General features: G+C 46.8%; 3 protein-coding genes across 3 annotated transcripts in view; all 3 read right to left on the bottom strand.

Moving 5' to 3' along the window:
- Nucleotides 1–3,709: 3,709 nt before the first annotated feature.
- LOC105041940 (7-deoxyloganetin glucosyltransferase-like) lies at nucleotides 3,710–5,505 on the bottom strand. Its single transcript, XM_073254131.1, is given in 3 exon segments — nucleotides 3,710–4,281; nucleotides 4,284–4,766; nucleotides 4,870–5,505. Coding segments are annotated over 3 exon segments (1,428 nt in total). The 5' UTR covers nucleotides 5,378–5,505; the 3' UTR covers nucleotides 3,710–3,844.
- A 7,483-nt stretch (nucleotides 5,506–12,988) lies between these two features.
- LOC140856545 (7-deoxyloganetin glucosyltransferase-like) lies at nucleotides 12,989–14,758 on the bottom strand. The gene is made up of 2 exons (XM_073254130.1): nucleotides 14,154–14,758; nucleotides 12,989–14,053 (listed from the first exon to the last, which is right to left on the bottom strand). The coding sequence occupies exons 1-2, from the start codon at nucleotides 14,659–14,661 to the stop codon at nucleotides 13,131–13,133; spliced, it is 1,431 nt and encodes a 476-aa protein (XP_073110231.1). The 5' UTR covers nucleotides 14,662–14,758; the 3' UTR covers nucleotides 12,989–13,130.
- A 7,023-nt stretch (nucleotides 14,759–21,781) lies between these two features.
- The window catches only part of LOC140856294 (uncharacterized), an 11,620-nt gene continuing 6,048 nt past the window's right edge, over nucleotides 21,782–27,353 (bottom strand). The window contains 4 exon segments of the mRNA XM_073253404.1: nucleotides 21,782–22,511; nucleotides 22,514–22,849; nucleotides 22,952–23,544; nucleotides 24,135–24,549. Of these exon segments, the coding sequence (XP_073109505.1) occupies nucleotides 21,928–22,511; nucleotides 22,514–22,849; nucleotides 22,952–23,544; nucleotides 24,135–24,549 (1,928 nt within the window). The 3' untranslated portion in view covers nucleotides 21,782–21,927.

Below are 27,353 nucleotides of genomic sequence, written 5' to 3'. Positions count from 1 at the left end.
TGTAGGCCGAAGGCACTTGGACGACCGCGAAAGTCAAATGAACCATGCTTTGTCGTGGTTCGGTGCCGACCGTCACGGGCAGGGTAACTTCACCTTCCGTTGAGACGGCATCCCCGACAAAGCCTATCAAGGGCGTAGAGACCCTCTTGAGTCGGTCGGTAGACAGTCGCATCCGGGAGAAGGTCGAGTAAAACAAAACATTTGTCGAACTTCCATTATCTACAAAAATTTTTTTACATCATAGTTTGCTATTATTGCCGAAACAACAACAGCGTCATCGTGGGGAGTTTGGATGCCCCGAACGTCCTCCTCTGTAAAGGTAATCACGTCGTTCGGGCGTGGCTTCTTCATGGGCTCCCCTTCAGCAGACGTCCCCGGGCCAAGTCGTTTGAAAATCATATTGATGACCCCGGCCATCGGCTGATTGATGGTCGCTTCCTCAGTCGGCTGGGGTCGTCGGTCGGCCACAGTTCGAGTCGGTGGGTTCCTCCAGAATTTACCGAGATACCCTCGGCGGATGAGAGCTTCGATCTCATCCTTAAGCTGGATGCATTGCTCGGTATTGTGGCCGTGGCCCCGGTGGAATCGGCAGTACTTCCGTCGGTCGAGGCCTTTTGCCTTCAGAGGCGGAGGCCGTCGCAGGTATTCTTCCCCCTCGATCTCCATCAAAATCTGCGCACGGAGAGTGGAGAGAGGAGTATAGGAGTCATACCTGGGGCGTGTCGGCCTTGGAGTCTGCCGTCGGGGCTACTTTTAGTTTCGTCGCGGGGGGGAGACCCGACCATCAGTCGGGGGCCTGCTAGATTCGGCGGGGTCCCGACCCTTCCTTCGCTTTTCCTTCGGACCCTTGAACTCGGTTGAGCGCCGGTCGGAGGCTCCTTCGTCCGCGCGCATATACTTGTACGTGCGCTCCAGCAATTCGGCATATGTACGGGGGAGGGTCTTGTCCAGGGAGTAGGTGAATCGGGATGCCCTCAGCCCCCGTTTCATGGCTGAGATAGCCATGTCCTCGTTGAGGTCCCGGACCTCAAGCATGGCCGTATTGAATCGCGCCATGAAGTATCGGAGCGTCTCGTTTTCTCCTTGTTTGAGGGAGAAAAGGCTGTCCGACGTTCGCGACGGCTTCCAGATGGTACTGAAGTGAGCCACGAAAGAGTGCTCGAGCTGCCCGAAGGAGTGGATACTTTCCGATCGAAGATCGGAGTACCAGGCCCTGGCAGCCTTGCGGAGTGTGGCGGGGAAGCCGATGCAAAAGAGAGCGTCGGTTGCCTCCTGAATCGTCATGAGAGCTTTATAGCTCTCCAGGTGGTCGATTGGATCGGTGGAGCCGTCGTATGGCTCCACGTGTGGCATCTTGAACCGACTGGGGATCGGTTCGTCGAGAATGAGTCGGGAAAGAGGTTGGACAGTCTGGAAGTCGACGTCGTTCGAAGACTTTTACCCGTCCACCTGCAACTGCGCAAGCCGACGGTCGATTTCCTCGAACCTGCGTTCGTAGTCGTCCGTCCGCCGGTGCTGGGAGACCTCAGGAGTGGAGTCTCCGAAAGATTTTGAGAGGGAGGCGGACGGCGTTCGCGGTCGCTTCTCCTTCCTCGCTCGCTCCAGCTGGGGGGAGAGAGCTGCTGGGACTGACGGACATCACGTCGCAGCCGCCCCTCCTCCTCTCCATGGGAGCGCTGTGACAGGCGCTCGCGCGGAGACGACAGAGATCGACGCACGCATCGGCGGCTGCTCCTGGAGGGCATCGGACGTGCCGCCAGTTGTTGCTGGAGGCTCTTGACTGCGTCCGTCAGTACGGTCATCTGCCGTACGAATGCTGCGATCTGTGCCTCCGCGGTCACCGCGGGGTGCGGAGAGCTGGGTTCCGCCGCAGAGGGTGGCGGAGAGGCCTCTTCCCGGCGGGAAGAGCACCTCGCCGACCCTGTGACTCTCGATCGTTGGGCTCTTGTCTTTGTCATTAGCATCTACTGCTTGAGAATGCCTGCCTGCCCCCCTTCCTGGCGCGCCAATCTGTTGCGGCCAATCCCCTCGTCGCCTGGTCGCCGGGAACGAGCGCCTGCAAAAAGGAAGTCCACACTGACCGGAGGCGGCTCCGGCGGGGACCCTCCGATGGTCAAGTCAGAGCGGTGACTGGGCAACAGTGAAATGAAGACAGAGAGCTCAATCAAGAGAGAATGAGAAAGGGAGCAAGCCTGTTGTTTCGAAGGGCCCCTAGCACTGTAGTCTTCCCTGATATATATAGTGGAGCGTGGTATGGCGCCGTCATTAATGGCGCGGATAAGTGAGGAATTGTCAACTCACCGTAGACTGTCAGAGTCACCGTGAAAGTGTCACATCACCGTGGAGCTGTCAAATCGCTAGGGTTGACAATGCCCTAGGTGGGATAATGTCCTTAGGCGGCGGTGCCGCGTGCTGCTGTCAGGGTTGACAGTCTCTGGCAGCTGTACGGCGATCGGAGGAGTCGACCGACCCTAGGCCGGTAGCCAGCTGTGTGGCGTCGGGTGGAGATTCAGGCCCCTCCGACGGTCAGTCGGGCATGTTGCTAGAGTCGGCCATCGGATTCCCTGATGCAGTCGGTCGGGAGAGTAAAAAAGGTCCGCCCGACCGACATACTCTCAGTCGGTAATGGCATCCGGCGATCGATCGGTCGGTCGGTCGGTCGGTCGGACGGTCGGTCGGTTGGTCGGTCGGTCGGTCGGGTATGACCGATCATAAACCGTCGTGAGCTGGGTCGGTCGATATTCCCCAACACGATTCATTAGCCGACACATTGTACGTGTTTTAAATTTTGACACGACTGTCACAAATTGGTTTAAATAAGTCCCATGTAGATGTCAGGAGACGGTATTAGATTTACTGCTAAAGAAGGAGAAGTACATTGCAATGTTCACGGGTTCGGATTGTATCTTTTCCGAAATGCCTGGTTTGAGATATTCCAATTCTTTCATCATGTCGATCGTTACATCATGCAATATTTATTTTAAAATTTATAGAGATAGATGAAAAATAATGATAAAAATACTTCCAAAATTATATAAATCATGATTTCATAATCGATGTCATAAAAAAAAATTAATTATTTTTTACCAAAAGATGCGATCCGAACTTAATTTTCACTGGATAATGAGTCATTATATATCAGCCGCTATCTTTCTCATTGATTTTAGGAAGCCAATGATACTTTCATTTTTTATCCCATCCACAATCCCTCTCAATGTTCAGATATTATTACCATCTTTATTCATCACAGCTCGTCTCTCAATGAACAATTCTCATTATTTAATATATATCTATATTTATACTTATCTATCTATTTATATGTAATTTATTTTAATAATATCTCCATAATATGGCATCAAAATAATTTATACATTAGACTCTTCTAAAATTTTAGAATAATTTGTAATACCAAGTAATTGAATTAGCAATAATTATCGATCGACTGAGATATAATCTTAAAATCAGAATCTCGCTGGTGAAACTTTTTTCTGGACCCAAGAAAATAAACTATTTTTCTCTAGAAAAGCAAACATGGAGAAAATTCTGAAAGAAAAAGGGTTTTGCGGAATAGACTTGGGCCAGATTTGACCTTTTTCACTTGACTTGCACGATATCTTTTGTGATTATGCATATATTTTATTTTCTAATTTTCATAGGTGTATGCACATATAGTAAATTGTTATAATAAATCTGATCTATTTTTTTTTTTTAAAAAGTGCATGCTACCAACAGAGCATCCGTCAGAGTTTTTTATTGTCCACATTACGACCACAGGGAACAAACTGTTCCGTTACTCCAAGTTCCATACATCTGGCTACTTATAATCTATACGTACGCATCATCTTCAAAGCAGCGCCTCCTTGACCAACCTGCCGAAATTCTGAAAAGAGGAACCACCTGGTTGCGTCGCTGTGATTGCCCTCTCTTTCCATTCCACCGCCCTCCTCCGCATCTCCTTTCCCTTCTCCCCTTCCATCATCTCCCTCACCAACTTCTCTACCTCCCCTCTCTTTACGTTGCTGTCAATCTCCATTCCGATGCCCCACTCCGTGCAGGCATACCTGCAATTGGTCTGCTGCTCAGCAAAGAATGGCCAGCTTATCACCGGCACTCCGCCGCATATACTCTCTAGCGTCGAATTCCATCCGCTATGAGTCAAGAACACTCCGATGGACGGGTGCGATAGCACCGCCTCCTGCGGGCACCAGTTCGCCAGCAGACCCCTCTCCTTGGTCTCGTTCAAGAACTCTTGTGGAAGCACGACTGTGTCTCCTTTCACAGGTCCGGTCTGATCACCCACAAAAAATCATGCTTGCTGTTAGCCAGCCCCCACGCGAACTCGATCAGCTGCTCGTTTGTCATCACCGTAATGCTTCCATAGTTCACGTACACGACCGACCCGGGCTCTCTCCCTTGGAGCCACTCCAAGCAAGTTGTGTCCTCCTTCCACAAGTTCGAGCTTATCGATGTTAAAGGGCCCGTGGTCATTTGGCGAGAGAGCAAGGACAAAGGGCCTATGGTGTAGATAGGAGGGAGCATCGATGCCATCGCATCCAATACAGGATGTTCGAATTCATCGAAGGTGTTTAATATGTTCGCCGACCCCATGGATGATCTCTGAGCCTCACGATTACAGAAATAGAACATGATGTCCTTGGGGTCCAGTGTACGAAGGAAGGTGGGCAAGTCCCTTAGCCGGACATTCTTCATCTCCGGTATCCAATCGATGGATGTGTCGAGATATCCGTTGGTGAGATCACTGGTATCTGCGCACCAATTAAGAGAAAAAAACAGTAAGTATTGATGAATCGATATTAATGTGGCGGTATCTATTGGTTTAACTTAAGAAATTAAAAGTTAGCTAGTAACCTTTGCGAGGAACGATGCCACTTTCCATGTGATGTTGGTAGTGGAGGTAACCCATGAAGCCACACGCACTAGTGGTCCAGAACAAGACCTCCGGGATTCGGAGCTCCTTCGCAGCATCGAGGGTGAAGCTCATGGATCCATCAGAAACTATGCATGACACCATCGGCGTAGGAGAGGAAGGGTCGTTGAGCTTTGTTATAAGGTCACGGAAGGGGGGAAGGCAATTTTTTGGAATGGAATCGCAAAGGGAGGGGATATCTTGGGTGGCATCCTCGTCGGAAGGAGGGAGGCCGTCCGGAATGAATTCGAAGCGGAAGTTCGGGAGGCTGTCGAGGGAGGAGATGGCTCCGGACCTGAGGAGGCGGTTGTGGTTGAAGTGGGTGTTGACAAAGGTGATGTGGAAGCCGTGGTAATGGAGGAGCTTGGCTAGCTTTAGCATGGGGGTTATGTGGCCTTTGGCTGGGAAGGGGATGCAGACTGCATGGGGCTTCTCTGGAATGGAACCCATATTTCCTCTCTCTCTCTCACTCTCTCTCTCTCGCTCGCTCCCCCCATCTGTCTCTTTGTGCCCGTGCGCTCGCCTAAAGGGCCATTTTTTTCTTTATTTTGGTTCAAGGAAGCAAGAGGCTTGGGTTCTCTTTGGTAGATGTGAAGGCCTTGGTTAGCGAGCTTTATATGGCCGTTGGAGAAGTGCCTTCTTGGTTAAAAAAATGCCGTAAGAAAAAGCATCACGCCTTTTGGTGGTCACCAGCAACTACCAGCGAAAAAAAAAAAAAAAAATTATAACCAGATCGATCATGAAAAAAATTATGTTCAAATCATCAACATCTATCATATATATATATATACATATATTAAAATATTTTAAAAAAATAATTATATAATATTTATTTAAATTATTTAAATATTTTTAAAATTTATCTATTTTTTTAATATTATGCATACATGATCATCTATTTTTTGATGAATATTTTTAAAATATATTTGACTATAATTTTTTTCACAGCCGTTCCGATTATAGGAATTTTATCCGATGTAATTCAAATTATTGATCAAAATCTATCAGAAAAATATCATAAGGGCAAATGTGATATTTAGTGTGCATGTATCGGAAGGGATGGAGGGCAGTAGCAGCCCCGAGAAGCTGGTCAACAGTCATACCTTACGTCTACAATTCAGACACGTGATTTTACGTGTTCCCATCTATGGCCTATCCCACTTGGTTGTTTGAACTCGGAAGCCCGTTAGTGCCGACTCAAAGCTGGGCAGGCAAACACGTCATCAGACCAGGGAAAATGCCAAACATCATCAATCTCTGGCGTATGACTACTTTCCCTTCCAAGTCCTTGCTCGGTGCACCGGTTCTACATGGGAGTGAATGACTGCCTAAACATCGTGCCCTTGATTAACACACATGCATCTAATCCCGAATGGGGTAAGAAGTAGCAAGACTCCCGTGGTAATCAATAAATGTTTATTAAGCTAGATATCACTCGTTGCCATTTGGACAAAGGGTGCAGGGTTTGATTCGGGCAGACGGTTTCTCAACCCTCATGGATTATTTTGGATATAAGATAATGGATGGTGATTAGCCCTTCTTAATCTCAAAATAATATGCAACCTATAACTTTTCATAGTTACAGGAGATGAATAGCTGTCAAATAAGATAGTCCATTGATGCATAATGTGTCAATAGATGGCATGCGTGTCCATGACTGTCCAATCTTTTGACGGTGGCCATCAAGGACAGGTGTGATCTTGGTTGAAGATACATGCTTTATTAAATATTTGGATAGTGCTAAAGAGGGAAAAGACTATGGGCACCTTTTAGGGGAAGAATTGCAGGCCCAACCAATGTTAGTTGGAAAGCAATTTATTCAATAACAGAAAGGTACCCAAAAAAATTATACAGGAACCAAACACAGCTCAATTTATACCCATCCGGGGATATTAACATTGTTACGGCCAAGCTCCTCATCGCCTGATCACCGGGAACGAGCGCCTGCAAAAGAAAGTCCTCACTGATCGGAGGAGGCTCCGGTGGGAACCCTCCGACGGTCAAGTCAGAGAGGAGACTAGGCAACAGTAAAAGAAAACAAGGAGCTCAACGAGAGAGAGAGAGAGAGAGAGGGAGAGCTTCAGAGTTTTCGAAAGGACCTCCTTAGCACTGTTTCCTTCCCCGATTTATAGTAGGAGGTGGTATGGTCCCACCATCGGTGATGTAGACAGCTGGAGAGTTGTCAAATCGCCGGAGGTTGTCACGTCGTTGACGAGTTGACAGGTCCTAGGAATTAATTTGCGTTTTTGGCAGGACAGTGCCCCAGATTTTTCTGGCAGGACAATGCCCCCTGGCGTTCGTACGGTGTTTGCTTGATAGGACTGCAGCCCATGCCGCTTATTCGGCATCTAGAAGGGCTTGTAGAGGTAGGACGTCAATTGTCCAAACCGATGGTGAGTCGGTGGTGTCCCACCCAATAGGGGGTCGGTGATGGGGGATCGGCCCTCAGGTTATCGGAGGCGATGTTGGCCCGTTAGGCCGACCCGCCCCGGTCGGGCACGATCGGTAGTCACTGTCGGTGTTGCCCACCGTCGGTCGGGCGAAGTCGGTCGGCCCATTCTCATGGATGGGTCGGGATCGGGACCCATAGTCGAGTCGGCGTCGAGGACGGGTCGGTGCTGGTGAGTCGGCAATAGGGTCGATCAGTATATCCCAACAGTTGCCCCCCCACTCCTGAGCCTGATGTCACATTGGCTCGCATTTCCACGTAGGTGGGGCGTTGGACGAAAGGAGTGGATTCTTTATTGCGTCCTGTCTTAAATTTGCTGATCTCACCAGCGGATGATCTGAACAAATCGATGTCAGGTGTCTCGTCGTTCGATGACTCGACGTCAGATAATCCGGTGTCAGATGATCCGGTGTCAGACGATCAGATGTCGGACGATCCGGTGTCAAACGATCGAGTGTCCGGCGTCTTCTGGGGAACACAAACCGCCATCCGGCATCGGCTTTGGGAGCATGGGCCACTGTCAGGCGTCCCATCGGGGACGCGAATCACCGCAGGCGATTTAATTCAGAGGCGCGGCTTTCCTGCCACGCGTCGGGAGGTCGTTAGGCCGGCGTCATTCGTATTAATGAAGGCGACGTGGCCCGATCTGGGATGGGTGCGCCGAGCCGTTGGGCCGGAAAAGGGCCCGGATGCCGCCACGTGTCGACCATCCGAGAGGTCTCGATCGGCGCGGCCACATCCCGACCGTCGGAAAACCCTATATATATGGGGCCACTCATACTCAAAGCTTCATTTCTCACGGTCTTGCTGCGGAGACTCTGCCCAAACGGTCTCTCCTTCGTCGTCGGTAGCTGCCCCCATCCCCGTTCTCGCAAAGGTTCATCCGGAGTTCGTGCTCCCTTTTGCTTTGCTCTTGCTTTCTTTGAAATCTTTTCTTTTCTTTCTCCTTCTTCTCCGGTTTTCCCTTCTTCTTGGTTCCGGTGTCATGGCCAGGACCCCTCCTCGGGAAGCTCGATCGGGGAACCCGACTGATGATCTTTGGTTGACCCCGGAAGTGAAGGTTTCCTCGCTTTCGGGGCCGAATATCGATCGGCTCTGAGATCAGTATCGTATCCCGGAGCAATTCCGACTCTCCGTCCCTAGGGCCGGGGGATGGGTTAACAACCCGCCTGCGGGCCAGGTGGCTCTGTACATCGAGGACCTCCGGACTGGTCTTCGGCTTCCGATTCTGGACTTCGTTCGAAATCTGCTGGATTATTACGGACTTTGTCCGGCGTAACTGGCGCCGAACTCAGTTCGGCTAATAATCAGCTTCGCCCTGTTGTGTCAGCTCTTGTCGACCAACCCTCGGATCTCTCTCTTCTGGGCATTCTTTGTCCTCCGACCCCATCCTAAGGTCCGAGGGTGGTGGCTCTTCAACCCCCGGAAGGGCCTTTCTTTCATTACTGGTCTTCCATCGTCCATCCACGGATGGAAGAACCAGTTTTTCTTTGTTTCTTCTTCTTCTCCCTGGGGCTTCCCTTCTCACTGGGGCGTGCCTTGGACCGAGGCAAACGAAAACAGTCGAGTAGAGGCAGACGACCGGGAGGACTTCCACTGACTCAAAGACATGTCGGTACCGAAGCAGAGGGAGCTTGTTACCGAACAAGCCCTCTATGATGCTGGCCTGTGCCTGATCCCCCGTCTAGGTACCACCCGACCCATCGATTGTCTTTCCATTTCACATTTTTCCCCGAACATGAACTGATCCTCTTGTCTTCTGGCAGAATGGAGGTAGAGATCTTCCAGGGGTGGAATCGTGATCTGACTGAGGGCTCTCCACCCTCGGATTCGTCTTTCTGGGAAAGACGGGGTAGCTGGCCCAAGTGGCTTGTCCTACCGTCAGATTTTGGAGTTCTGGCGACGCTCTCTCCAATCGCACTGATGCCTGCGGCTGCTGCTGCTGTTGTATGGCCTACACAGCTTAAGTGATGCCTCTGACCTGCTGTACCAGTAGGTTGAATTGCTCCGCACCAACCACCATTGCCGGAGGAAGAGGAGGAGGCTAGGACATTGGAGGTGAGGCCGGAGCCTGAGATCTGGCCGTGGATCACCGTGTGGATGCTTTGCAGGGAGGCATCGGGCAAAGACCTAGTGGGGGAAGGAGGAGAGGACGTCGGAAAAGATGATCGGAGGCGGTCCCATTGAGCGCTCCTTTAAGAACAAGGGTATTGCAAAGACACAGCCCTTCCTCTAGCGCCAATCCTGTTGGTGCAAAAATTCGTCTGCGCCGGAGAAGCTGAAGTCAAGGGAGTCGCGGTCGCCACCGGGACCTGCAAAGGAAGTCTAAACCAGAGTTGGGGTTGCTCCGGCAAGACCCTCCGACGCTCAAGTCAGTTCTCTGCCTCAACAAGAATGGAGTGCTCGAACGAAAATTTTAGCAGAGTTTTGGGGTAGAAATTAGAGCTTAGAGAATAACGTATCTGGGGTCCCCCCTTTTATAGGCGGAGGGTGCAACAGACTGATAGCGACGTTTGTAACCGTCTGGCAGTGGGCCGCTCGGGGTCAGGAGGAGTTTGTTACGAAGAGTAGTGGAGTGAAATCGTGGCCATCACCATGGTCTGCCATGCGGAACCTGTCGCGGGGAGTGGAGCGGCGTCCGTTGTCACGACTTGCCAGAGAGTGGAGGAGCCGCACGAAATCCGTTGCAGAACGTGGAGCAAAGTCGTGGCCATTACTGTGGCCTGCCAGGGAGTGGTGGAGCCGCTCGGTACCCATCGCAGGAAGTGGAGCAGAGTTGTGGCCATTACTGTAGCCTGTCAGGGAGTCCAGGCCTGTCGGCCGAAGCTCGGTTGAAGCATCTGGCGGAGAGGGGTAGCTGTCTATCTGAGAGGAGCTCGGATGTTGCTGGTGAGCCTTCTATCGTTGGGTGCTGTTGGACGTTAATACTATAGGCGAGGGCCATTCGTTGTAGGAGCTCAGTCAGAGGCTTTCCGTAGATGAAGCTCGGTCTTACGCAGTATTCGGTGGGGGGTCGACCGGTCAGTGGATGTCGAATGGTGCTGAAGAGGTTCATCCGCTGGAGGGGTCCGACTACTGGAGTCTGTACGGGATCTATCCGCTATAGGAGTTCGGTCGGAGTCCGATCTCCGTAAAAGCCCGGATGGGGGTCATTTGTCGAGGGGCCCGACCGAAGCCTGTCGTGAAAATCTGACGCAGACCGCTCGTAGTGGGAGTTTAAAGTAGACCGCTTGCAGAAGTTCGGAGTCCGGCTCCCGTAGGAGTCCGGACGAAGTCTTCCTGCAGTTGGAGTCGGAGACGAAGTCCGGCTCCCGTAGGAGTCCGGACGAAGTCTTTCTGCAGTTAGAGTCGGGGATGAAGTCCGGCTCCCATAGGAGTCCGGACGAAGTCTTCCTGCAGTTGAAGTCGAGGATGAAGTCCGGCTCCCGTAGGAGTCTGGATGAAATCTACCTGCAGTTGGAGTCGGGAACAAAGTCCGGCTCCCGTAGGAGTCCGGACGAAGTCTTCCTGCAGTTGAAGTCGGGGATGAAGTCCGGCTCCCGTAGGAGTCCGGATGAAATCTACCTGCAGTTGAGGTCGGGGACGAAGTCCAGCTCCTGTAGGAGTCCGGACGAAGTCTTCCTGCAGTCAGAGTCGGGGACGAAGTCCGGCTCCCTTAGGAGTCTGGATGAAGTCTACCTGTAGTTGGAGTCGGGGACGAAGTCCGGCTCCCGTAGGAGTCCAGACAAAGTCTTCCTGCAGTTGGAGTCGGGGATGAAGTTCAGCTCCCGTAGGAGTCTCGGTGAAGTCTACCTGCAGTTGGAGTCGGGGACGAAGTCCGGCTCCCGTAGGAGTCAGGATGAAATCTACCTGCAGTTGAAGTCGGGGATGAAGTCCGGCTCCCGTAGGAGTCCGGACGAAGTCTTCCTACAGGCGGAGTTGGGGACGAAGTTCGGCTCCCGTAGGAGTCCGGATGAAGTCTACCTATAGTTGGAGTCGGGGACGAAGTCCGACTCCCGTAGGAGTCCGGACGAAGTCTTCCTGTAGTTGGAGTCGGGGACGAAGTCCGGCTCCCGTAAGAATCTGGATGAAGTCTTCCTGCAGGAGGAGTCGGGGACGAAGTCCGGCTTCCGTAGGAGTCCGGATGAAGTCTGCCTGTAGTTGGAGTCGGGGACGAAGTCCGGCTCCCATAGGAGTCCGGACGAAGTCTTCCTGCAGGTGGAGTCGGGGACGAAGTCTAGCTCCCGTAGGAGTCCGGATGAAGTCTACCTGTAGTTGGAGTCGGGGACGAAGTCCGGACTCCTACGGGAGTCCGGATGAAGTCTACCTGCAGTTGAAGTCAGGGACGAAGTCCGGCTCCCGTAGGAGTCCGAACGAAGTCTTTCTGCAGGCGGAGTCGGGGATGAAGTCTGGCTCCCGTAGGAGTCCGGATGAAGTCTACCTGTAGTTGGAGTCGGGGATGAAGTCCGGCTCCCGTAGGAGTCCGGACGAAGTCTTCCTGCAGGCGGAGTCGGGGACGAAGTCCGGCTCCCGTAGGAGTCCGGATGAAGTCTGCCTGTAGTTGGAGTCGGGGATGAAGTCCAGCTCCCGTAGGAGTCCGAACGAAGTCTTCCTGCAGGCGGAGTCGGGGACGAAGTCCGGATCCCGTAGGAGTCCGGATGAAGTCTACTTGTAGTTGGAGTCGGGGACGAAGTCCGGCTCCCGTAGGAGTCCGGACGAAGTCTTCCTGCAGTTGGAGTCGGGGACGAAGTACGGCTCCTGTAGGAGTCCGGATGAAGTCTTCCTGCGGTTGAAATCGGAGATGAAGTCTGGCTCCCGTAGGAGTCCGGATGGAGTCTTCCTGCAGCCGGAGTCGGGGACGAAGTCCGGCTCCCGTAGGAGTCCGGATGAAGTCTACCTGCAGTTGGTCGACCACCGTCGAAACTTGAGTGGAGTCCGCCTGTCGTGGAGAATCCAACCTACACTGGTAGGGATTTATCCGTCGGCAGAACTTGGGAACGTTGAGGAGGCTCGACCGTCGGAGAGGTTCGGAAAGATGTCGTCGAAGGTCAGACATCGGTAGAATCTCTGGAGGGTCACTCCTGTCACGAACTTCGACTGGAGGGTATTTTATACCCAACACTTATCTATCACAACTTATCTCTGAATGAATAGCTATCTCATTATTAAATATATATCTACATCTATATCTGTCTATCTATATGTAATTTATTTTAATAATATCATGCAAATACGACATCAGCAGGGTTTACACATTGGACTCGTCTAAGGTATTAGAATAGTTAGTAATACCAAGCAATTGAGTTAGCAATAATTATTGACCGACTGAGATATAATCTTAAAATCAGAATCCTACTGTGAGAACTTTTTTCTTGACCCAAGAAAATAAACCATTTCCCCCGAGAAAAGTAAACGTAGAGAAAATTGTGAGACAAAAGAGTTTTATGCATGGATTGGACTTGGGCCGGATCTGACTTTTTCCACTTGAGTTGCAAAGATATTTTTTGTTATTTTGCACATATTTTATTTTCTAATTTTCATATATATATATATATATATATATATATATATATATATATATATATATATATATATAAAGGAGATTGTTATAATAAATCTGATTTATTTTTTTAAAAAAAAAAATGTACGCTACCAATGGAGCATCCGTCAGAGTTTTTTACTGTCCACATTACGACCATAGGGAACAAACTATTCCGTTACTCCAAGTTCCATACATCTGGTTACTTAACTATATGAAATATGAACGCATCATCTTCAAAGCAGTGCCTCCCTGACCAACCTGTCGAAATTCTGAAAAGAGGAACCACCTGGTTGCGTTGCTCTGATGGCACTCTCCTTCCATTCCACCGCCCTCCTCCTCATCTCCTTTCCCTTCTCCCCTTCCATCATCTCCCTCACCAACTTCTCCACATCCCCTCTTTTGACGTTGTTGTCAATCTCCATTCCGATGCCCCACTCCGTGCAGGCATACCTGCAATTGGTCTGCTGCTCAGCAAAGAATGGCCAACTTATCATCGGCACTCCACCGCATATACTCTCTAACATTGAATTCCATCCGCTATGAGTCAAGAACACTCCAATGGACGGGTGCGATAGCACCGCCTCCTGCGGGCACCAGCTCGCCAGCAGACCCCTCTCCTTGGTCTCGTCCAAGAACTCTTGTGGAAGTACGACTGTGTCTCCTTTCACAAGGTCAGGCCTGATCACCCACAAGAAATCATGCTTGCTGTTAGCCAGCCCCCACGCGAACTCGATCAGCTGCTCGTTCGTCATCACCGTAATGCTTCCATAGCTCACGTACACGACCGACCGGGGCTCTCTCCCTTGGAGCCACTCCAAGCAAGTTGTGTCCTCCTTCCATAGGTTCGAGCTTATCGATGTCAAAGGGCCTGTGGTGATTTGGCGAGAGAGCAAGGATAATGGGCCTATGGTGTAGATAGGAGGGAGCATCGATGCCATCGCATCCAATACAGAACGTTCGAATTCATCGAAGGTGTTTAATATGATCGCCGACCCCATGGATGATCTCTGGGCCTCACGATTAGCGAAATTGAACATGATGTCCTTGGGGTCCAACGTACGAAGGAAGGTGGGCAAGTCCCTTAGCCGGACATTCTTCATCCCCGGTATCCAATCGATGGGTGTGTCGAGATATCCGTTGGTGAGATCTCTGGCATCTGCACACCGATCAAGTGAAAAGAACAGTAAGTATTGATGAATCGATATTGTGGCGGTATCTGTTGGTTTAACTTAACAAATCAAAAGTTAGCTGGTAACCTTTGAGAGGAAAGATGCCTCTTTCCGTGAGATGTTGGTAGTGGAGGTAACCCATAAAGCCACACGCACTGGGGGTCCAGAATAAGACCTCGGGGATTCGGAGCTCCTTCGTAGCATCGAGGGTGAAGCTCATGATCCCATCGGAAACTATGCACGACACCTTGGGTGTCGGAGAGGAAGGGCCGTTGAGCTTTGTTATGAGGTTACGGAAAGGGGGAAGGCAATTTTTTGGGATGGAATCGCAAAGGGAGCGGACGTCTTGGGTGGCATCCTCGTCGGAAGGAGGGAGGCCGTCCGGAATGGACTCGAAGCTGAAGTCCGGGAGGCTGTCGAGGGAGGAGATGGCTCCGGACTTGAGGAGGCGTTTGTGGTTGAAGTGGGTGTTGACAAAGGTGATGTAGAAGCCACGGAAATGGAGGAGCTTGGCTAGCTTTAGCATGGGGGTTAGGTGGCCTTGGGCTGGGCAGGACATGCACACCACATGAGGCTTCTCTGGGTTGGAATCCATGTTTCCTTTCTCTCCCCCTCTCTCTCTGGGAGCACACGCGCCGAAAGGGCTGTCTTTTTTTTAATTTTGGTGTCCTTGGGCTAGGTTTGTTTTTGGCAGATGTAAAGGGCTTGCCCGACCGGCTTTATATAGCCGTGGGGAGGAATGCCTTTTCCGTGGACAGCATAAGACGGAGCGTCACTTCATTTTGAGGGGAAAAAATATTCGTCGCAACGGTGATACGATTTACTCTTGTCCAGTATAAACAACGAGCGATGCAATTTACACTTGTCCATTAGAAAATATCAGATAGATATCGTTTGGAACGATATGACATTTACTGTGCACTGAGAATGGAGGGCAGTGCCGGGAACGAGAAATTATTAGCTAGAAAGGTTCCATGATATATATCTTATGCGATCCAATAATAAATCAACACATCATTCAAAAAAAATATTTTTTTCTTCAAAATAATAAAAATTATCAACGAGCCGAGCATAATTAATCGTAAAATATTTTACACCTCTTCATAGGCTAGGCATCTTTGTCTGATTTCCAACTTATAAAATATTTGACCTTCTTATATAATAAGCAAGATGAAATTGCCATTTCCATAATCCTGTATCAGAAGTTAGACGTCTCCAATCCTATTTAGCAAGAAGAGAGAGATTTAATTGAGTGATGCCTTTGCCCCTAGCCTTTCTTCATCCTTCTGTATGCAAATTGTTTGTCCAGCCATCTTGCATGAGATCCTCACAGAGCTTGTAGAATCCGATCACAAGAAAGATCTTCTATGTTTTATCGAATCTTTTACCCACCCAATCTAGGAACTTAAAGAGGGACACTACATACAGAAATAGGAAGTCCTTCAGCATCATTCGTGCCTGTTACAAAACAGGATGTGGCGTCTCTAGAAGGTAAGATCTGCAACAGTTTCCTGGATGAAAGCAGACTTTGGAATATTTCACTAGTTTGAACTAAAATTGAATTGCACATAACTATTCCATGAAACATCATAAGCGGGTTTGGGATATACATTTTCTCCTCCTATTTAGCATATTCCCATCACTTTGAGAGATATCATGCAGATGTAAAGTGGCCAAGATCCTTGTAGAAAACGGGAGACAGCTAACATATAATAACAAAATTTTAAAAGGTAAAGGTCTCATGGTCCAATACGAAATGCCCTTTTTTCTTTTTTGTTTCTTGTCGATTAATTAACTGAAACTTTTCCTTGACTTAGTCTCTAGTTCATGACCGTCAAATTCTCAATTAACGCTTGATCACGGAACCTTTGGCACCAAGACGGGATTGTCAAAAGGCCTATGCACGTGCGAGGAGACTGGAGACCGGAGACCATGTGATCAAATATCTACCAGCATCGGGAGGTTACCAAGATAAGGGCTATGCACCTCAAAGACTATCCAATACTATATTTTACGTGTCCGGTACTATTTTCGAACGATAGAGCAGGGCAATGGATCTATTACTCGAGAACCATGACGTTGACCTTAGCCTCCATGGGAGACATCCAAAATGAGTTACATCATCCCTCGCATCCCCAGCTTGACTTCTTGTTAGCTCCTCTTTGGATCAATTATTTATTTTATTAATAAACTTTGAATATTTAAAATAATATAGTTTATTATAGTGATCAACAAACAGAATAGGTCAAAAATAGCAACTACGTTTTCATATCTTTAACTTCCATGCATTGTATATAGATCTAATCACGAGCTCTATTCATTTTTAATTGAGCTTCAGGTCAGGCCTATATAAAATTTGATATTTTTTGAGCTCAAACAAGATCTATGATTGTGTGTGTGTGTATATATATATATATATATATATATATAGATTGGGCTCCAATTGATCGGATCCTAGTCTATATCCGATCGGCGCTCCATCTCTTAGATCGGTGCAAACGAGGCCTAAAAGCTAACGAAGGACGTTTAGCTACCATTCGCTAACTTGGCACTGTTTATAAAAAAAAAGATATGCATTGAATGGGACGTGACATATGGCCACACATGCACCCCTTCCACCAGTCTCTTCTCCTCTCTCGGCTTTTCAAAACCCATTTCTTCTCTCTCCAAACCCACACTTCTTCTTTTTTTTCGCTGTTCTTCTTTATCTCCGACCACCAACCTTATCTCCTCCGAAACCCCTCCCACCCGCGGCCCCGTCTTTCAACCACGTTCTTATCTCCCTCTTTTTCTCCTCTCTTCTTTCTTCTTCTTCTCCCTCTCCCTCCCTCTTTTTCTCTTTCAAAACCCATCTCTCCCCCTACTAAACGCACACCCTGCCGCCGACTCTTTCTCAACTCGCCATCGATTTTTTTCCAACCCCCAATTCTCACCTTCTTCTCCTCTCTCTCCCTCTCTCCCAACTCTTACATTCTCTTCTCTGTCTCCCTCCACTACTAACCACCCACCAGCTGTTGGCTCTTTCCCAACCTCCAACTCCCACCCGCCGCCTCCATCTTCTCCTCTCAGCTCCAACTCCAACATCTTCTATTCCACCTCCTCCCTTTTCTACCCGCTGCCCCCACCCGCCGTTGGCTTTTTCTTAACCCCCAATTTCCACCCACATTCCCTACCTGTCACCCTCCATCTCCTCTCATTCCCAACTTGCAACTCCCACTCGCTGGCGCCGCCTTCTCTCTTCCCTATCTGTCACCATCCATCGCTACCCCCAATCAGTGCCGCCACCACTCACTGCCGTCCCCATATACAGTCAAAGATCCACCCCTTCTATATTAGAGAGCATCTTCCTCATTTATTTTTTTTCATATCAATAGCTCAGTAAAATTTAAATCCTCTTACTTGATGTGTGAAAGAGAATTGTAGCATGTCTGACAAATCTAAGTCATGATCAATCACAAAAAAAAAATATTTAGAGATATGAGAACAAATGAATTAATGATACATATTTTTCTCTCATAACATCAATCTCAGTATTTGGAAGGTACTCATGATGCATAACTGGGAGAAGGTAAAAAATATTTCGACGGTGCATTCTTTTTTCTAGAATAGGTATATTGTTCTTTTGATAGGCTATCTCTCTTGATGGGTGGAGGTGCTCTAGATGGGGTATTTAGATTCTAATTCTATCCTATATCTTTTCGATGATGATGTATTCTAGTAGCTATATAGATTTTAATCTATAGAACATAATCAAGTGAGGATGATGAACTATATAGATTTCAATCTCTTCTCTCAAACACTAAGACCGTAAACATAATCTTTTTTGCTAGATTGTAAGTAATACTATCATGATGCACTGTAATTTGTATGTGCAGATTAGTATATATCAATCATTCTGATGGACAATACCTATCTATCAAATGAATGACAAATGGATTTCTCATATCTGCAATAGTAGGATATGTAGTTAGTCTTTACATTATACACATGAGAGGCAAGATGCATTTTTTTCGATAGAACTGAATGTGCCAAATTATGTAATTATAAGTATGACTAAGCTTTTTTGTGCCACCTAATGTTTCATACCGAATTAAGTCCGTGTCAAGTAATGCACCATGCCAACTACTGCATTGTGCCAAATAATGCATTATGCCCCTAATATTGTTGGAAAAAAATGTTTCTAATATTCAGTCCCATATGTGCTAACATACATCCATGCCATCTAATGCAAAGTAATATTTATTTGTTTTATTGACTATGAGCATTAAATATTTTGTAGGCCTAATTGTGCCATCTACATCATGCATTTTATGAAGAGTCTGATGATGGGAGGCCAGATCACAATTACGGATACTTATATGTCAGAGTTACATGTCAGATATGCTGTGCAGATGATTCTGAAAGATCGCGAGATGGGATCATCATAGTTTACTTTGTGCTACCTTTGTGACCATATTTGTGTTAGCTTCACTCTTTATGTATATTTATAAGATATTTTTATTCTGTCAAAATATTTGGATGTATTGTGAAACTCTTGTAAATAAACTTGTATGAAATCCCTTGTAAAAAAGTCAATTGCTGCAATGAAACTATTATTTTCATGTATATAAATATTTTGTAACAGGTGAATCAATTTTATTCTCTATGATTGATGCAATGGATTTATTGACATCTGAGTTTACTCTTTGTGTTTCTTTACATTTGTTTATAGGTTGTTATCATGTTTATTGACGGGTCTGATAATTATTCAGTTCTATACTTGACGTGACACTTATTTTCTAGATGATTTTATATTTGAAGTTATGACAGGTCAATTTGTGCTTGTTTGTATGGAGTGAATTTTGTTGTGCATTTAGGATCTTATTTATCATTGTTTCTGAGTTGTAATCTTATGCATTCAAAAATTTGAGTTTGCCCTACCAAGTGAATTTGTATCCCCCAGTAATGGAGAATGAGAAAAGGGGATAAATTACTTTTTGATAGAAATAAATATGAACTCGCCAGAGTAAATGCGAATAGCCCAACAAACTGTCCATAAACTTTGAAAGTTGTAATAATCCCTTTTATGAGATCATTGACAGGATAAATACAAATTGTCATAGAATAAGTACAAACTATTGCTGAATAAATACAAACTACTCAGGATAAATGCAAACCCATGGTCCAAAAGTTGGATAATATAAGGATCCTCCAAAGATAAATAACAATAGTAGAGGATAAACACTAACTCCTACTAAAATAAACATAAACTATCCTGAGATAAATATAAACTCTAAATAATAGATATGAGGACCGGTGGGTGGTGACGGATGGGGAAGAGGGAAGGCAGGTGGTGTCAGATGGGGAAGAGAGAAGGCAGCGCTGGCGAGTGGGAGTTGCGAGTTGGGAATGAGAGGAGATGGAGAGTGGTTGGTGGAGAAAGTGGGTGGGAATTGGGGGTTGAGGAAGAGCTAGTGGCGGATGGGGGTAGCGGGTGGGGGTTGCCAGTTGGAAAAGGAAGGAGGTGGAGTAGAAGATGTTGGGGTTGGAGATGAGAGGAGAAGATGGGGGCGGCAGGTGGGAGTTGAAGGTTGGGGAAGAGCCGGCGGTCGGTAGGTGGTTAGTAGTGGGGGGAGAGAGAGAGGAGAAGCTAAGAGTTGGAGAGAGAGAGGAGAAGAAGATGAGAGTTGGGGGTTGCGGAAGAGTCGACGGTAGGTTGGGGAAGAGCCGACGGTAGGTTGGATGTTTAGTATGGGGAGAGATGAGTTTTGAAAGAAAAAAGAGGAAGAGAGAGAGTAGAAGAAGAAGAAAGAAGAAAAAGAGAGAGAGAAGAATGTGACCGAAAGACAGGGCCACGGGTGGGAGGGGTTTCGAAGGAGACGAGGATGGTGGTTGGAGATAGAGAAGAAGAGAGGAAAAAAAGAGAGAGGCATAGATTTGGAGAGAGAGGCGTGGGTTTGGAGAGAGAAGAAATGGATTTTAAAAAGAAGAGAGGAGAAGAGATGGGTGGAAGGGGCACGCGCATGGCCATACATCGTGTTCAATTTAATGTATATTTAAAAAAAAAATAGTATCAAGTCAGCAAACAGTAGCCAAATACCCTCCGTTAGCTTTTAGGCCTAACTTTAAGATGTGCGCTAATCCAAGAGATGAGGAGCCGACCGGATATAAACTGGGATCCGGTCAACCGGAGCCCAATCTATATATATATATAGGCCAACCACGGTTTTTTTTTTTTTTCATAAGATAGATCTAGAACAAATATATTTATAAAAATATAAAAATAAAATATATAAAAAAATAAAAAAATATCTATCATAGCAATTCATAATATATATAATTTTAGTATGATTGATGATATATATACTGTAAAGTCAGGATCCTTAGTAGCCTTTCTACAAATATGTCATCTTATAAAAAAGTAGAGTAGTAGCCACGGCTCGATCTTAGAGCCACCGCTTTATGTTTTCTTGTTTTATGTCTTTGTGAAAATGAGTTCAATTGATGTGGGTCAAGGAGTAGGATTAAATTGAAGCGTTCAAGGGTAGCTAGCCAGATGTAGCAAATTGTATATTTTGGAAACTAATGATGAAAAATTTGAAGTTGGAGCAAAAAGCTCAGAAATGGATCTAAAAATCCCTAGACTCTAGGACGGAAGGTGACAAATATTTTGGTTAAGTTGGATAGTACAACAGCAATTAAAAAGGTCGATCGAGTCCCTTTGGATCAAGTCAGCATTACAAGCTAATGATGAAAAAAAATCATCCAAAAATTGGTTGGCCATGGAGCATGAGACAATAAAATCTGAAACGGCCAATGCGTTTCTGCCGCGCTGAAAGTTGGACCACTATTAGTCACTAGTGAAGAATGCCAAAAGGCACTGAGAACGCGGAACTGCAACATTTATTTAGGAGCTGTTGCCGGAAATAATTGAAGGTCTAACACGTCTGGTGCAAGCACTTGTTTTTGCGATTTTACTTGTGGCTGGACAATGAGGTACGTATGCATTGATATTTCAAGTCAATCCATCTGGCGCTACTTGTCACACTGTAGCAAACCATATGCCTGGATTGGATGCCATTCGCTAGCCAACACACGGTACGCGTTTTAAGTAAGTCCCATGTGGATGTCAAGAGACGGTATTAGATTTACTGCGAAAGAAGGACGTACTTTAATGCAATGTTCATGGGTTCAGGTTGTATCTTTCACAAAATGCCTGATTTGAGATATTCCTCTTCTTTGATGGTGTCAATCATTGCATCATGATTTCACAGTTGATATCACAATATATATATATATATATATATATATATATATTCACCCAAGAATCCAACCCTAATACTACCACTAAGTAATGGGTCATGTCGGCAGCTATCTTTATCATTGATTTTAGGGAGCCAATGATACTTTCACTCATTATCCGATCCACAATCCTGAGCTATGTATAGAGATTATTACCATTCTTATCCATCACATCTGGTCTCTCAATGAACAGTTATCTTATTATTTAATATATATCTACATCTATATCCATCTATCTATTCGTATCTCTCAAGAAAAATAAATGCAGAAAAAAATTTGAAATAAATTAAAAAAGTTTTGCAGATTAGACTTGGACCAGATCTGACCTTTTCCACTTGACTTGCAAAGGTAATTTTTGTTATTTTGCACATATTTTATTTTTTAATGTCCATAGGTGTATTCATATGTAGCAGACTGTCATAATAAGTCCGATCTATTTTTTTTTTAAAAAAAAATTCTACGCTACCAACGAAGGATGCGTCAGAGTTTTTTATTATCCATATTACGACCACAGGGAACAAACTGTTCCGTTACTCCAAGTTCCATACATCTGATTACTTTAATCTATGCGAACACATCTTCAAAGCAGTGCTTCCTTGACCAACCTTTCGAAATTCTGAAAAGAGGAGCCACCTGGTTGCGTTGCTCTGGTTGCACTCTCCTTCCACTCCACCGCCCTCCTCCGCATCTCCTTTCCCTTCTCCCCTACCATCAACTCCCTCACCAACCTCTCCACATCCCCTCTCTTTACGTTGTTGTCAATCTCCATTCCAATGCCCCACTCCGTGCAGGCATACCTGCAATTGGTCTGCTGCTCAGCAAAGAATGGCCAACTTATTGTCGGCACTCCACCGCATACACTCTCCAACATCGAATTCCATCCGCAATGAGTCAAGAACACTCCGATGGACGGGTGTGAGAGCACCGCCTCTTGGGGGCACCAGTTCGCTAGCAGACCCCTCTCCTTGGTCTCGTTCAAGAACTCCTGTGGAAGCACGGCTGTGTCTCCTTTCACGAGGTCAGGTCTGATCACCCATAAGAAATCATGCTTGCTGTTAGCCAGCCCCCACGCGAACTCGATCAGCTGCTCGTTCGTCATCACCGTAATGCTTCCATAGTTCACGTACACGACCGATCCGGGCTCTCTCCCTTGGAGCCACTCCAGCAAGTTGTGTCCTCCTTCCATAGGTTCGAGCTTATCGATGTTAAAGGGCCTGTGGTGATTTGGCGAGAGAGCAAGGATAAAGGGCCTATGGTGTAGATAGGAGGGAGCATCGATGCCATCGCATCCAATACAGGACGTTCGAATTCATCGAAGGTGTTTAATATGATCGCCGACCCCATGGATGATCTCTGGGCCTCACGATTACAGTAATTGAACATGATGTCCTTGGGGTCTAGTGTACGAAGGAAGGTGGGCAAGTCCCTTAGCCGGACATTCTTCATCCCCGATATCCAATCGATGGGTGTGTCGAGATATCCGTTGGTGAGATCACTGGCATCTGCGCACCAATTAAGAGGAAAGAACAGTAATTATTGATGAATCGATATTAATGTGGTGGTATCTATTGGTTTAACTTGAGAAATTAAAGTTAGCTAGTAACCTTTGAGAGGAAAGATGCCTCTTTCCGTGAGATGTTGATAGTGGAGGTAGCCCATCATGCCACATGCACTAGTGGTCCAGAACAAGACCTCGGGGATTCGGAGCTCCTTCGCAGCATCGAGGGTGAAGCTCATGACCCCATCAGAAACTATGCATGACACCGTCGGTGTAGGAGAGGAAGGGTCGTTGAGCTTTGTTATAAGGTCACGGAAGGAGGGAAGGCAATTTTTTGGGATGGAATCGCAAAGGGAGGGGATGTCTTGGGTGGCATCCTCGTCGGTAGGAGGGAGGCCGTCCGGGATGGACTCGAAGCGGAAGTTCGGGAGGCTGTCGAGGGAGGAGATGGCTCCGGACCTGAGGAGGCGGTTGTGGTTGAAGTGGGTGTTGACAAAGGTGATGTAGAAGCCATGGTAATGGAGGAGCTTGGCTAGCTTAAGCATGGGGGTTATGTGGCCTTGGGCTGGGTAGGGGATGCACACTGCATGAGGCTTCTGTGGAATGGAACCCATATTTCCTCTCTCTCTCTCTCTCGCTCTCGCTCCCCTCTCTGCCTCTCTGTGCCTGCGCGCGCACCTGAAGGGCCTTTTTTTTCTTTATTTTGGTTCGAGGAGGCAGAAGGCTTGGGTTCTCTTTGGTTGATGTGAAGGGCTTGGTTAGCGGGCTTTATATAGCCGTAGGGAGAAGTGTCTTCTTGTTTAAAAAAATGCCGTAAGAAAAAGCGTCACGTCTCCTGGGGATTTTTTTTAATTATTTTTTAATATTTATTTTTTAAAATATCCTGTCACCAGCTTATCTCTGACTCTAGCATCTCCGCGTGAAATCATCATTTCAACTCATGATTTCACGGCCATTTAAGCCCACCTCGAGCCCAGCTGGTCAGATGAGACGGACAAAATTAAAATCGCCATTTGTACCTATAATTCCAGTAAAATCATCATTTGGATCGATAATTTCTTTGAAATCGCAATTTGCACCTGCAATTTCAGTGAAATCTTCATTTTAACCGACGATTTTTCTGAATTCGCCACTTAGGCGAGTGGTTTCAGTGAAATTGCAAGCCTAGCCCGTAATTTCTTAGCCCACCGTCCAAATACTGAAATCGCCACTTCGGCCAGCAGTTTCAATGAAATCGCGAGCCCAGCCCGCGATTTCTCAACCCACCATCCAAATGCTCTGTGATTTACCCTATTCGCTTGGCACCAACGGACAGCACGGATGGGTGAGAGTGGCGAAGCTGCATGCGATCGAAGGGTGGTGCGGGAGGCTGGGAGGAGCCATGGAGCAACTGTCTGGGGATGGTGTGGCCGGTGCTAGTGACTGGGGTGCGATATCGGAGATGCAAGGGCTGGAGGTGCTGCAGAGGGTGGGGTGCACGAAGCTGTGAGGGCCGTGTAGGGGACCGATGGGGTGGGTGAGGGCGGCGGCATGGGTGGGTGAGGGCGGCGAAGCAGGTAGATAGGGAGGGCGGCGAAGCCGCAAATGGTCGGGGCCGGTGCAAGAGGGTGGGAGGAGGTGACGAGCAGCGATCGGGGGGCGGCAATGGCGGCGTTGGGGGCGGTGTTGGAGGTACGGTAGGCCCAAGCCACACACGGTCGGTGGCTATATGAGGATCCACCGAGGGTAGGATGTTCGACGCAGAGTCATAGGAGGAGAACGTAGGAAGAAATTTTTTTATTAATAATAAAATAATTTATATAATTATAAAATATTATTTTAAAAAATAATTTACAAAAATGTGTGAGTTATGGGTGGATGCGGAGGAAGTGTAGGTCACGCTGGAGGGGTGGTCTATAGCACAGAGTCGTAGGAGTTTAAAATAATTTTTAAATAATAAAAAAATATAAATTTTAAAAAATAATTTTTAAAAATGCATGGGTGGGCGTGGAGGAGCGGCAATTGGGCGGAGAAGCCGCAGGTGGTGTTCGGAGAGGGTATGGATGTTCGGCACAGAGGCGTGGAGAAAGACGAAACGAAAAAAAATTAAAATACTAATAAAATATTATTTTTAAAAAATAATTTTGAAAATGCATAGGTAGGTGCGGAGAAGTGGCGATCGGAGTGGAGGACCTCGCAGCCTTTTTTTTTAAAATTATTTTTTAAAATTAATATTTTATTATTATTTTAAAAATCTATTTTAAACTTTCACAGCTCTGTATCGAACATCCACAACCTCCCCTCCGGTGCTACCCGTGGCTCCTCCACCCGGCCACCACTCCTCTACGCCCATCCATGTATTTTTCAAAATTATTTTTTAAAAATAATATTTTATTATTATTTTAGAAATCTATTTTTTTTATTTCTTTTTTCTCCTTTCGAGGCTTTATGCCGAACACCCATCCCCCTCCGGCGCCACCCACCGCTCTTCTGCCCCGTTGCTGCTCCTCCATGCCCATCTACTCATTTTTTCAAATTATTTTTGAAAATTATATATTTTAATTTTTTAAAAATAATAATAATATATGTAGGTGGGCATGAAAATTTATATAATAATAGAATATTATTTTTAAAAAATAATTTTAAAAAATACATGGGTGGGTGCAGAGGAGTGGTGGCCATGTGGAGGAGCTGTGGGTGACCTTGGAGGGGGGTGGATGTTCGGCATGGAGCCGTGGGAGGAGAAGAAAGGAAAGAAATTTTTTTTAACATATTAAAAAATATTATTTTTAAAAAATAATTTTAAAAAATACTTAAGATCTAAAAAAAATTTAAAAAAGAATAAAATATTATTTTAAAAAATAAAATTAAAAAAATGCTTAAAGTTGCTGGAACTAATCCCACTGGCTCTCGAGTGCACTCCTCGACGGACGATTTGTAATTGGAAGGCACTTAGTTTTAAATTATTTTTTAAATTAATATTTTATTGTTATTAATATTTTATTTTATTTTTTTATTGGGTTTCTTCCTCCTCCTTGGGTCTGAGCCGAACAAGCATCCCCCCACCCGCGGTGCCACCCATCACTCCTCCGCGCCTCTCCACGCCCCCTAGCCCCCCTTCCACGACTGCAACGTCCGCTGCTGCTCCGCGCACCCCCTCGGCCCCAAGCATGCCCGCCGCTGCTTCGCGCACCTCTCTGGCCCCCTGCATGCCCGCGGTCTCTTCCCATCCCGCATACCATCCTCCGCCTGTGCCATCCCATCCTCTGTCGGTGGGTTCTCCACGCCCATTCCCCCTCCCACACCACCTGCGACTCATCCGTGAGCTGCCCACCGCTCCTCCACACCTCCCCTCCCCCCTCCCCTCGTGCGACTTCTTCGTGCCACCCTCCGTCGGTCCCCAAACCCCACCTCCTCCCCTCCGCCACGGCTTCTCTGTGCCACCCCTATGCACCCACAGATCTTTAGTTTTCCGTTTGCTCAAAAAATAAAATAAAAATAAAAAATAAGTCAGCATCATGGTATTCGTAAAATCGTCGGTCCAATCTGCGGTTTCAACGTAGGCGATAAATTGAAAAATAAGTTAGGGGAGAAAATATTTTTAAAAATAAAAAAATAAAAATAAAAAAAAATCCGTGTTTTGGTGGGTTACCAGGGGCTGCGAGCGGTGCAAGTCAAATTGTCGATCAGCACCTGTCAGAAAACTATCGCATGGGTAAATGTGATATTTCCTGTGTATGTGTTGGAACGGATGGAGGGCGGTGGGCGGCCCGGAAAAGGTGGCCGACAGTCATACCTTACGTCCACATTTCAGACACGTGATTTTACGTGTTCCCATCTATGAGCTGTCCCGCTTGGTTGTTTGAACTCGAAAGCCCGTTAGTGCCGACTTAAAGCTGGGCTACCACCTGCGTAATCTGACCAGGGAAAATGCCCAACATCATCAATCTCTGGCGTATGATTACTTTCCCCTTCCAACTCCTTGCTCGGTGCACCGGTTCTACACGGGAGTGAATGACTGCCTAAATAACTTGCCCTTGATTAACACCTATGTATCTAATCCCGAATGGGGTCAGAATTAGCAAGACTCCCATGGTAATCAATAAATAATTATTAAGCCTGATATCACCGTTGCCATTTGGACGAAGGGTGCAGCGTTAGGGCCAACAAATAATGATCCGATTTGTCAATTTGATCCATGCTTGACCTGTCATAAAAAGATTTGGATTTGATCTAAATAAGTTCAGATTATAAATAAATCAATCCATTTAACCTGTTTATTAAATGGGTCAGATTTGGATTATGATATGCTAACCTGTTTAATCCGTTTATTAAATGGGTCTAGTTGGGTAAGGTCAACTGTAAAAATCGTTTATACCCATTTATTTCCATTTATGCCTTAGGGTTTCAACTTTTGATCATGTGGTGGGAAAAAAAAGTGGATCGCTCCTCCATTTGCAGTCCGCCTCATGCAGAGAGTAGCTACCTTCCTTTATGCTTGATGTCCACGCTAGACTCCAGGCTCCATT

Source organism: Elaeis guineensis, chromosome 3 (genome assembly GCF_000442705.2).
Source record: "Elaeis guineensis isolate ETL-2024a chromosome 3, EG11, whole genome shotgun sequence".
Taxonomy (NCBI): Eukaryota; Viridiplantae; Streptophyta; class Magnoliopsida; order Arecales; family Arecaceae; genus Elaeis; species Elaeis guineensis.
The sequence above is the reverse complement of the archived record's forward strand: the minus strand, read 5'-3'. Positions and strand labels throughout refer to the sequence as shown.

Excerpts from the sequence above, each read along its gene's own strand:
- LOC140856545 (XM_073254130.1), bottom strand. The coding sequence starts at position 14,661 with ATGGATTCCAACCCAGAGAAGCCTCATGTGGTGTGCATGTCCTGCCCA. Across the intron at positions 14,054-14,153 it reads AGGCATCTTTCCTCTCAAAG|ATGCCAGAGATCTCACCAAC; the intron begins GTTACCAGCTAA and ends ATCGGTGTGCAG.